Source organism: Temnothorax nylanderi, unplaced genomic scaffold (genome assembly GCF_030848795.1).
Source record: "Temnothorax nylanderi isolate EJ_2023f unplaced genomic scaffold, tnyl_v1.0 TNYL_tig1111_pilon, whole genome shotgun sequence".
Lineage (NCBI taxonomy): Eukaryota > Metazoa > Arthropoda > Insecta > Hymenoptera > Formicidae > Temnothorax > Temnothorax nylanderi.
The window spans coordinates 1-11,216 of NW_027250173.1; the positions used below are offsets into that span (position 1 = coordinate 1).

Below are 11,216 nucleotides of genomic sequence, written 5' to 3' on the forward strand. Positions count from 1 at the left end.
GCTTGATGTGCGTTATTTAGTTCCATGAACACAAGTAAAATATTAATAAGGTAAATTATTTGTTGTGCTGTGCGTATTGTGCTACGATAATTGTTTGCTCATATAACAATAAAAGGTTACAGGAAAAAAATTGTTTATTATGGCTCTTTCTAAAAGACAAAGAAGTCGACATTTCGCCAAAGAAGCATGCGAAGAATTGAAACAGATAGAATCTTATCGTAGAAAAGAAGCTAATTGTAATTTCAGTGATTCCGATATCGAAACCGAGTGGAATGACATGTGCTTAATTGCAACTAAACACAAGTTGCAGACAGATTGTTTAAATATATCCTCGACTTCTCAAATAGATAGTGATTCACATAGCACCGAAAATAATTTTGATTTGGTAGAAAAAGTTCTTAACGAATCACCAAATACTGCAAAATCACCACAAAAGATAAAAGTTTGCAATGAAATGATACAATCCTTGGTTGAATGGGCTCTATTACACAATGTAACTCATTCAGCGTTAGATAATTTGTTAATCCGCTTAAATGAATATATGGATGGTCTTCCCTTAAGGAGTAAAACTATACTTCACACTCCCAGAACATTAAATATTTTAAGTTTAGATAATGGTTCATATACACATATTGGTATTGGAAAAAATCTCTTGAAAGTATTAAGTGATTTAAATGAGAATGTGACTGAAACTTTAAAGATTGATGTAAATATTGATGGTATTCCAATTTATAAAAGTAGTGGAATATGTCTATGGCCTATTCTTATAAGATGTTTAAATATAAAAAATAAAAATCCTTTTGTAGTTGGCATTTTTACAGGCACTGGAAAACCGAAACCTTTGGATCTATTTTTACAAGAATTTTTAATTGAATTAAATGTTCTGTCAACTAATGGTTTTCTTTACAACGGACAGCAAATAAAAATAAAAGTAAATGCCTTCATATGTGATGCTCCAGCTCGAGCATATTTAAAATGTTGTGCTTCTCATAATGGAAAGCATGGTTGTGAAAAGTGCTTTACTGAAGGAATTAGTGTCTCACATCGGATGATATTTAAAGATATTTTTGCTACACGAAGAACTGATCAATCATTTTACGATCAGGTTGATGAAGATCATCACAAAGGCATTTCTCCTTTAATAAGATATAATATTAATGTAGTAAGCCAATTTCCTTTAGATCCTATGCATCACTTGGGATTAGGAGTAATGAGAACTTTATTGTCTCGCTGGGTTTTTACTGGAAAACCACCTTATAAGCTTTCCTTTCATTCAATTGAGAAATTTTCAAAACAAATGTTGCTCTTGAGATCATTTATTCCGAATGATTTTGCAAGAAAAACAAGATCTTTAACAGAATTAAGCAGATGGAAGGCCACTGAATACAGACTTTTTCTTTTATATGTTGGGCCTGTAGTCTTAAAAGATGTGTTAGAAAATGCAGTTTATGAACATTTTATGCTTTTGCATTGTGCAGTATTTATTCTATCTAATTCTGAGTCAGTTAAACATTATATAGATTATGCTGAAGAACTCTTAAAAAATTTTGTTTTGCATGCTGAACATATTTATGGAAATTACATTCTTGTTTATAATTTTCATAATCTTATTCATATTTGTGATGACGTTAGAAAATTTGGTGTATTATGGGATTATTCTAGTTTTCCCTTTGAAAATTTTTTAGGCAAATTAAAAAAATTGATTCGAGGGCCTTCTAATCCCCATCAACAAATCTGTTTGCGCATTAATGAGTTGAATATGCTTAAAATATCTTCTAAAGAAGAGATTATACGTGGAGTACATTCTCATATTAATGGCCCTGTACCAAGAGAGTATAAGCATACAAAACAATTCCGTAAAATAATAACACCATCTTATATTTTATCAATATCAGACAATAATAGTCATATAGAACTAAATAATGGAAATATTGCTAGAATTAGAAACATTTTATTTGATGAAGTTGACACAAAATATTATATAGTTGTTAACGAGTATAAAGAAAAGAAAAACTTTTATAACTATCCATGCAATTCATCCATTTTTCATGTTTTTAAAGTTTCTAATTTAAACCCAACACTTTATGTGTACTATTTAAAAAATGTGAAAAGAAAATTAATTGCTCTACCAGAAAATCAATCTGAAATTGATACATATATTATATTTCCATTATTACACTTTGAGTTAGCTTAAGTTGCTTTTCTAAGACTTTCAGATTATTACTTGTTTTATTTCTGTTATTAAATTATATTACATTAGAGTGTGTGAAATTTAAACTAGCAATCTTTATTATGAATTCTTCATATTTAATATATATAAGAAAGAATATATAAGAAGAAAGTTTTAAAATATTGGAATTAAGTAATTAACTTGTCTTGATTAATAAATTTAAGGTAAACAAAAGCAATTATTTTTTTAATATAATTAATAAGGCATTTATGAGTTTAATATAATCGCTTTATATGTTTATATAATTATAATATTGTATTTATTTGTATTTATTTCAGAAATATGTATTGCGTAGCTGAATTTATTGAAACCGCAGAGACAGAGGTTATACCAATAAAATGGATGAATGAAAAAGAAACTAAATGTTTTTGGCCTTATTACAAAAGCACTGACAGAGTCAAAAAAGCTGTTTTGTCAATTGAAATTCCTAATCCAAACACATGGACCGAATATGCTGCCAGAGTATTACATAAATACAGTAAATACATTTTTAACAAATTTTATAAATTATTTTTATTACTTTATATGTACTATTTTCTGGAAATAAGTCAATTTTTTATTAAAGATATAATTTTACTTATTTGAGAAATCATAAAAAATCGTATAATTTTGAAATATATTTATAACAAATTACAATAGTCAATTCTAAAAGATAAACTTTATATTGGTAACTTTATATTGGATAAATATATACAGTTTGTAGTAGGTACACATTGTTTAATTGCAGATACATATCAAGAAGCTCGCTTTCACTTGTCAAAAGCTGAATATACCTCCCATCTTGATTCGGAAGAAAATAATGATAATGAATATAGAAAAAAAAGAAAAAGAATACAGAATAAAACTTATTCATCTTCAAGTGAAGAGAGTCTTGCTTTAAATAAGCCAAAACAAAACAAAAATAAAAGTAGACTAAGGTCTCCTCCTAAAATTAGATCACCTGATAAATGTATTTTAGCCAGAGAAAACTCTGTTAGCCGGAGAGAACAGTTATTATCACGTATAAGAAATGATAGAGAAAATGAAAATGCTGTAGCTACTACTTCTATAAATGGTACAGTTGGTCACAGAAAGGAAAATTCAGTTTTACGTGTAAGGAATGATAAAGACTATGAAAATTTTAATAACTCTGTTGTACCAACCACTTCTATAAATGGTACAAAAAATTCAGTTTCACGTGTAAGGAATGATACAGAAAATGAAGATTTTACTATCTCTAATTCAGGTTAGTTCTTTTGTAAAATTATAACATTTTACTAGTGATTGTATATTTAGTCATAATTAAAAGTTTAGAATGCTCTCTTTCAATCATTATCTTTAAAACTAAAATACGAAAAAAGTATAAAAATAAAAAGTTTCTAATTTTATAATTGACATTGCTTCTTTTATATAAAATTTAAAAATGTACAATAGAAAATGTGCTGAACATATAAGTATTTTTTCAAGTATAAGTATTTTTTCATGTATATATAAGTATTTTATATAAATATTCAAATTAAAGTTAGAATAAATTATGTCAGATTTAATATAGTCAACGATGTTGATGATGGAAAATGCTCTACAATTTTTTAAAATTATTGATAATCAATTTAATTAACTTATATAATAAATATTCAATTCAGAATAATTATTTACAATTTAGAACGCATTTAATTAACTTATTACAAATAACAAATTAGTAAATATATTATTTTTTCATTATACCAACATGCTGCCAAAAATTAGTTTATTTTTAATATATATTTTTTTAAATCTATAAGTTAATTAAAACCATTCTTAATAAAATTATATTAATTAAACTGTTTTTTATAACAGAACCATTGGAATTATTAATTTTGAAAAAACTTAGAAAGCTCGATTACATTCAGAATAATATTATTATACCTGATTTGAGTGAAATATTGAGCTTTTTAAGACCTAAAGGATTAGAGGTTTTTCAAGATACAAATGTCCCAACGCTACCAATTGATAATGAAACACAACTTGATGAATTTGAGCAGTATCTTTCTATCACTGAAAATTATCAAAATATGGTGAGTGTTACATTTTTTGGCCTAATTTGAGATTAGTGGAAACTTTATTAATTTAATAATGTGTCTGTTTTTAGATATTAAAATTTAGTCGTGTTGGAGGTCATACAGTAGCGGGAATTACTAGAAAAATAATGAAAAATCTCATAACTTCAAAATTTGCAATGAATTTCAACTGGGGAGGAAGAGCTCCAAAAAAACCCTTTAAAGAACTTAAATCAAAAAATTTGATTCTTGGTATATTTTATTTGATTACAATTAAATAAATTTATACTGTTTTATTTAATTTTATTTTAAGTGTTAATTTTATAAATAAATAAAAATAAAAATGTTTTTAATTTTAATGTTATTAATTTAGCTATTCTTTTTTTAGATTCTGTACGCAAAGCAATTCCTTCAGTGACAACACACGACATCGAAACAGTCATTAAAGATTGGCTAAAACAGGCCAAGACCCGAGTTAAGTTGCGTAGTACTTAATTCATTTCTGTGTGAATTTCATGATAACATTTTTATATAATTTCAACGTAATTATTAACTAATTACTTTCATATATTAAAATATGTAATTATATAAAATATATATTATTCTATATAATTATATAAAATTATATCTGATTCCTCACGTAAAATTATATATAATTTTATATAATTATATATATTAATATATTTTTATATAAATAAATATAGAATTTTTCTAAATAAGTAAATCCTAAAATATATAAATTTATATAATTATATATAACTAGCTTGATACACCCGCGTGCTTCGCTACGGTATGCGAAGGATTCTATAATTCACCCCCGAATTTAGGTTTGCCCCTTTAGGGGTTGATTAGGGCAAAATCTTGAATTATGTTTTTAAACACTTGTATGCGGGTAACCTTTGTAAGCAAAAACCAAGTCGATATCTCATCAGGCCCAAGCAGGGAGAAAGTCATCTGAAAACACATCTTACCCCTATTCACCCCCTTAGGGGTCGAATTTCTAAAAATCCCTTCTTAGTGGGTGCTTACGTCATGAGAGGAATACACTCTCCAAATTTCATGTTTCTAGGTTCAGGGGTTTCGGCTGGGCGTTGATGAGTCAGTCAGTCAGGACATTTGTCTTTATATATGTAGATAGATATATAATTATATATAATTTTATGTGTCAAAGATATAGAAATAATGTACATGCAGTTAAGAAAGATGCATGCGCGCGGTAGCTGTCTTTCCGTGATAGTTTGCAACGACGCCACTAGGCGGCGCATAATGGTAAGACTAACTCGTAAGTAAATTTCAGTTGGAGGCTAATATAAGCAGGCTTCCTGCGAAGCAAAATCATGACATCCGCGAGACATATATCTTTGTCAGCAATACAACGCAAGACTCACCCAACACTGTCTTGATTCTTGATGCAAAATAATGCAAAAATTATATATAATTTTATATAATAAAATATAATCCTTTTTGAAAGTAAACCTTAATATAAAGTTATATATAATTATATAAAATTATATAAAAATTTGTAGAATTATATATTTTTATATATAATCAGATAAAATTATATCGTGCCAATTTTCAAAATCAATTAAAAAATTATTCTACGTATTCTTTTTATATAAAATCACAGGTTGTATTTAGGTTATGGTTTTTTTTTATATATATAGTAATTTAAAACATTATTTAACAGAAATAAAATATAAAGTAATATCTTTTTTTGTTATCAGTCTCATATATAGATGCTAAAATTTTATTTGTTTTGTATGTGTGTGTAAACATTTTTGAGATAATTTTATATAATAAACAAATAACAAATTTTATAATATTTATTTTGTGATTATATTTATAAATATATAACTTGTGTCTGTAAAATTTTATATTTTATTTTTTAATTGTGATAAAAAAATTATCTTAAATTAAATAACGGTAAATGCCCATAAAAAGTTAAACCTCACCAATTTTATTGCCTAAAGCCGTTGTACACTGATTTAATCTCTAATATTTAAAGTAAAATGTAAATATTTTGACTGATAAAATACCCAGTACATATTTGTCAAATAGTACAATAAAGAATATTGAAGATTTTATGATTTAACCCGTTTATATTAAACATACACTTTACGTTGGTTTATGTACGACGGCTTTAATGTGCACTGAATGTGCACCAGTTCTGCCAGTGAAAAACGCTATTAAATATGTTGTAGAATAGGTCTTTCTGAGTAATTCTACGTAAAAAAGTGGGGGACGGTATTGTTTAGAAGATACAATAAATTGTAGTTTAACATTAAAGTTCGTACATGCTGTAATAATATGTTATTTTTTCAGTATTAAGAGAAGTAATTTGCTGATATGTGTGTATAGTCAGTACACAATATCAGCAAATTACTTCTCTTAGAACTATAATGTTTATTAATGTTACTTTTAATACCTAAAAAAAGTATTAAAATTGTGAAATTTTGCTATTTCTTCTAAACCAATGCCGTCCCTCACTTTTTTCTTGCATAGAATTACTCAGAAAGACTTCTCCTACAACATATTTAAGTGGCGATAAAATTGGTGAGGTTTGACCTTTCATGCATATTTACTCAAATAATATTTAGTTTAAAATTTTTCAGCATTTTTTAAAGTCTATATAATTTATACTTAAGAAATTTTCAAACATATTTTAGAACGTTTATTTAAACTTTTTTTTATTTTTTTAGAATATTTATTTTAACGTTTTCTTTACTAGTTTATAACGTTTATTTCAACGTTTCTTTAATTAATTTATAACGTTTATTTCAACGTTTTTTAAACTAGTTTAAAATACCGTTTTCACACGAGACATTTCGACGGTTTAAGGAACGTACTTTTATACATAATGAAAACGTATCGGCTAAACGTTTTTAAAACATTTATTAAACATAAATAGTCTGCTTGGGAACGTACCAATGTATATACAGGATGTGCTATTTTAAATACTCCAGGGAAATCTAAAAAAATATGGAAGATATGGAAAAACGTTTTAGACAAAAGTTGTAGGATATCAAGGAAATCAAATTTTCAAAAAATCGTCATATAAAGGTTCATCGTTATTTTTTAAAACAGAATTTTATGATTTTTTTATATAATATGATTCTTCTAATTATTCTACATATAAAGGTATTGGTAGAGTTATCAAAAAATAGTTCACGAAATATTTTATATTTTATTCTGGTACTTTTCGACATAAAATATAAAATATCTCGTAAACTATTCATTTTTTGGTAACTGTACCTCAACACTTTTATGTACAGAATAATAATAAGATGAATCAAAATTGGTGGAAAGAAAACATATTGTTACTTTGCAAAAAAGATAATTATTGTAGTTTATATAAAGCAATTAAATTTTTTATTATACAGTTACATCGAGTAATTTTGGAAACAGAGAGAGAGAGAAAGAAGGGAATAGAAAACTTCGTGCTTCCTTAGAAGATTGAAATGCCTTCAGTGACTCTTAGGAAACTTCATTTAATATATAGGTAAGCAGGGAATATAAAGTTAAATTGTTTCGTTTATTACTTATATCTGTTTATATGTGAAATATAAGATTACAAGGATAACTGTGTTTTGATATTAACTATTCACACTTAAAATCTAGCTACCGTTATGTAAACTTTAGATTTTTACTACGAGTAATGAATATTGAAACGCAGCCTATATGAAGTAATTAAACTTTTTATTTTTACAGAGTTACATCAAGCAATTTTAGAAACGGAGAGAGAAAGAAGGAAATAAAAAAGACATTGTTCTTCTCTTAGAAAATTAAAATGTTTTAAATGCCTCATGAAAAGCTTTGTTTAATAGGTAAGTGAGTAATAAAAAGTTTAATTGCTTTATATAAGTTGCGTTTCAATATTCATTGCTTGTACTGAAAATCTAAAGTATACGTAACAGTAACTATAGATTTTTAGTACAAACAGTAAATATCAAGACACAGTTATACGTGACCTCTCTCTCTCTCTCTCTCTCTCTCTCTCTCTCTCTCTCTCTCTCTCTCTCTCTCTCTCTCTCTCTCCTCTCTCTCTCTCTCTCTCTCTCTCTCTCTCTCTCTCTCTCTCCTCTCTCTCTCTCTCTTGTATCTTTATATTACATATTTGAGCAAATATAAATAATGATTACTATTATTGCATTATATTATAGTGTTATTATATTACATTCAGGCAGCTAAAAAATTCTCGCGTATTCTACATCTATAGGAAGCACGAGTTATGTTACAAACTTTTAGCATCTTTCCTACCCCGGCCTGGCCATGCGGCCTCTTACATTCTTGTTCCCTCCCTCCCTCCCTCGCCCCTTATCCTTTCCCCTCTCCCTCTCCACACCCTTCCCTTCTCCTCCTTCTTAGCCTGCTTTTTCTCCCATTCCTCCCGCTCCTCACTCCACCTCCACTCTCTGTCCTCTATCCATACTCTCCTATTCGTTACCCTGACTTTTCTTCCTTTCGCCCTCTCCTCCTTCGCCTTCTCCACAATCCTCCACCTCGTCTTCCTCTCCTCCATCGTTTCCTCCTCCGCTCTCTCCCTAACGTTTCCCTTTTTTCCTTCCTTTCTCTTCCTTCGCCCTTCACACCCTTTCTCTCTTCCTGCTACCTCTCTGTCTCTCTTCCCCGCTCCTGCGTCACCCCGTCACACTTCTTGTCTCGTCTCTCTGCTCTCCGATCTCTGATTCTGCTTTCAGTCCGTTCTTCCGTCTCTCTTCACCTTTCTCCTCCTCTATTATTCTCCCTTCGCCTTCACCTACTTCTTCTCTCCCTTTCTTCCGATTCTTTCTTATCTCTTCTTCGTATCCACTGTCTTCACCTCTCTCCACTCTCTCCCTCTGCTCTCTTCTCTTCGCCTTCCACTCGGTCCATTCCCTCCTCTATCCTTTCACCGATCTTCACTCTCTACGCTCTCTTCTCGCCCCTCTTCGATCATCCCTTTTCACTCTCCGTATTCCTCTTTCTCCGTTCCCCCCCCCCCCCGGCCTTCTCTCTCCTTCTTCTTGCCGTGCGGCGGCCGATCTGTCCAGCTCACGCACGCTCGGCCGTCTCTCCTTCCTCGTTCTACTCCTCCGTTGCTTTCTCTCCTTCTCTTTCTATCACCTGGAGGTCGATTCTGTATTTTGAGACGAGGTGAAAATTACAAAAGTGAACAAATTTACTAAGGTAAACGGCCCAGTTAATGGCACCTTTATAGCAGCGGCCTTGATTTTCTATTATTTACGAACGCGATATATTGTTAAACCCCAAACGAACTATTTTAACACGTGCATTAAAGCTTTCTGAGTAAGATTCACCTATATTTTTAGTTAAATCATTCAGTTCTAATAAATAAATAATTATTTTCATAATGCTCGTTACTGCCGGCGTTTTTGGCACTATCGAAGTGCTCATGCCGCACTTTATAGCACCAACGGGCCCAATTTCCGGCACTTCAAGACGTCACATTCGAAAAGGAGTTAAATTGGCCTGCGTATAATTTCAGCAGTAATAAACAATGTTTAATTAGCTTGTAGGTATTATATTTTGTCAACCTCTATACAAAAACTATAACATATAATATAAAATAAGATAATATAAAATAATACATTTTGCACACTTTTATAAAGTTAATTTGCAAGTTTTTCTTTACCTTTTAGGATTTCTAATGGCTATTTTTTTACTCTTTTCGCTATTTGTGCTTGTTCTTTTTGAACTAAAGTAAGGAAATAATATTTAAAACGATAATTTATGGATATAAGTATATTTCGCTTAATTCTTCTATTTAAATCTACCCAAGAAACAAGAAATAACAATTATTGAGAAGTTAACGTTCATGAATCTTAGAATCCATCACTTCCGTGCTTCTTCACATGATCCTTCCTATTTTCCTTTTTCCATGGTAAGTATTTTTTCGTTTTTTTTTAATCCTTCTTCTCCTCCTACTTTACACTTTCTCTATCCCTTTGTGATATCATTTTGTATATCTATTTCTTTTAAATTTTACATATAGAAAATATCAAATATGCTCAGCAAAATCCAACCCCACGTCCGTGCGTTGTGAGCCACGTGCTGAGCGGGCAACATTTCTTATAAATGGCTAACGGGGCAATGGCAAACCCACTTGGAGTGGACAAATATCTGAGGTAAGTAAACATAACTTGTTGCGGTTGCTCGCTATACTTATATTATTATTGACATTGAAAATTGATACTGAAATTTATATTGAAGCATTGTTATATTTCTTTGGTTTACTTGTTGCAGGCATCTCTTCAAACTGGGAACATTTATTCGAGAATTGTATATCGATGATTGCTGGTACGAATGTTACTTTGGTGGTGTGCCCATAACGATCAAAGTTGGCCAAAGACTGGTTAAGACTGGCATCGTTCCCAATTTCTTGGAGCAAAAAAAGCAAAGAAGAAGAAGAGAAGAAAGAGTCTGAAATCACTCTAATTATATTCGACAAATCACAAACTCTTAAAGGGTAAGTAATCGTCTGTCGACGTTGCAATAAATAAGTAAACAGTTAAAAAAAGTTTGCAAGTTTCCACTTGCACATTGCTTTCTCATAGTTTTTAAGTATGCAAGTTATGTACGTTGCTAAATCAACATTTTATTTTGCTCAAAAGCTTCCTCTTTTGTGGAAGCCTTTTTATATGCATAATTATTAATAGATATTGATTTGTCTTTCTCATAGAGGAAGCTTTATGAGCTGAATAAAATGTTGATTTAGCAACGTGCAAATTTATAATTTGCATACTTAAAAATATATAAAATACTATGAGGAAGCAATGTGCAACCACGCAAGCACCATTTGTACATTTAAATTGGAGTCGGAGCAAGATCGGCAAATTAAATTCGTTTAACGTCAGTACTTGACGTGTTTTCTAATGCAGCTACAATTTGCTTGAACTAAAATGTCCTGCTTGCATAAACATGGGTCTCACGTTTGTAATCTTAAGTAAAACATTTGGGTAGGCAAATCCAAA

The 11,216-nt window shown here is 29.8% G+C and overlaps 3 protein-coding genes and 1 long non-coding RNA gene across 5 annotated transcripts; all 4 read left to right on the top strand.

The window, feature by feature from the left end:
- The first annotated feature begins 139 nt into the window (after nt 1-139).
- On the top strand, nt 140-2,194 carry LOC139786690 (uncharacterized). The gene has a single exon (XM_071725811.1). It carries the CDS (start codon nt 140-142, stop codon nt 2,192-2,194), a length of 2,055 nt encoding a protein of 684 aa, XP_071581912.1.
- A 310-nt stretch (nt 2,195-2,504) lies between these two features.
- On the top strand, nt 2,505-4,805 carry LOC139786682 (uncharacterized). Its single transcript, XM_071725805.1, has 5 exons — nt 2,505-2,708; nt 2,958-3,455; nt 4,046-4,263; nt 4,338-4,497; nt 4,634-4,805. The coding sequence occupies exons 1-5, from the start codon at nt 2,513-2,515 to the stop codon at nt 4,738-4,740; spliced, it is 1,179 nt and encodes a 392-aa protein (XP_071581906.1). The 5' UTR covers nt 2,505-2,512; the 3' UTR covers nt 4,741-4,805.
- A 1,023-nt stretch (nt 4,806-5,828) lies between these two features.
- LOC139786686 (uncharacterized) lies at nt 5,829-8,252 on the top strand. The gene is made up of 3 exons (XR_011722375.1): nt 5,829-7,305; nt 7,626-7,744; nt 7,954-8,252. It is a non-coding gene; the product is annotated as an uncharacterized lncRNA (long non-coding RNA).
- An 84-nt stretch (nt 8,253-8,336) lies between these two features.
- LOC139786688 (uncharacterized) lies at nt 8,337-10,708 on the top strand. Of its 2 annotated transcripts, XM_071725810.1 has the most exons (3): nt 8,337-9,411; nt 9,633-10,370; nt 10,489-10,708. In XM_071725810.1, the coding sequence occupies exon 1, from the start codon at nt 8,474-8,476 to the stop codon at nt 9,380-9,382; it is 909 nt and encodes a 302-aa protein (XP_071581911.1). In that variant the 5' UTR covers nt 8,337-8,473; the 3' UTR covers nt 9,383-9,411; nt 9,633-10,370; nt 10,489-10,708. The 2 variants fall into 2 exon arrangements, with proteins under 2 accessions (XP_071581911.1, XP_071581910.1); XM_071725809.1 differs by having other exon boundaries at nt 8,337-10,370.
- The last annotated feature ends 508 nt before the right edge of the window (nt 10,709-11,216 follow it).

Coding starts and splice junctions, on each gene's coding strand:
- LOC139786682 (XM_071725805.1), top strand. CDS start 2,513: ATGTATTGCGTAGCTGAATTTATTGAAACCGCAGAGACAGAGGTTATA. Junction 4,264..4,337: donor CTGAAAATTATCAAAATATG/GTGAGTGTTACA, acceptor GTCTGTTTTTAG/ATATTAAAATTTAGTCGTGT. Junction 4,498..4,633: donor ATCAAAAAATTTGATTCTTG/GTATATTTTATT, acceptor TTCTTTTTTTAG/ATTCTGTACGCAAAGCAATT.
- LOC139786690 (XM_071725811.1), top strand. CDS start 140: ATGGCTCTTTCTAAAAGACAAAGAAGTCGACATTTCGCCAAAGAAGCA.
- LOC139786688 (XM_071725809.1), top strand. CDS start 8,474: ATGTTACAAACTTTTAGCATCTTTCCTACCCCGGCCTGGCCATGCGGC.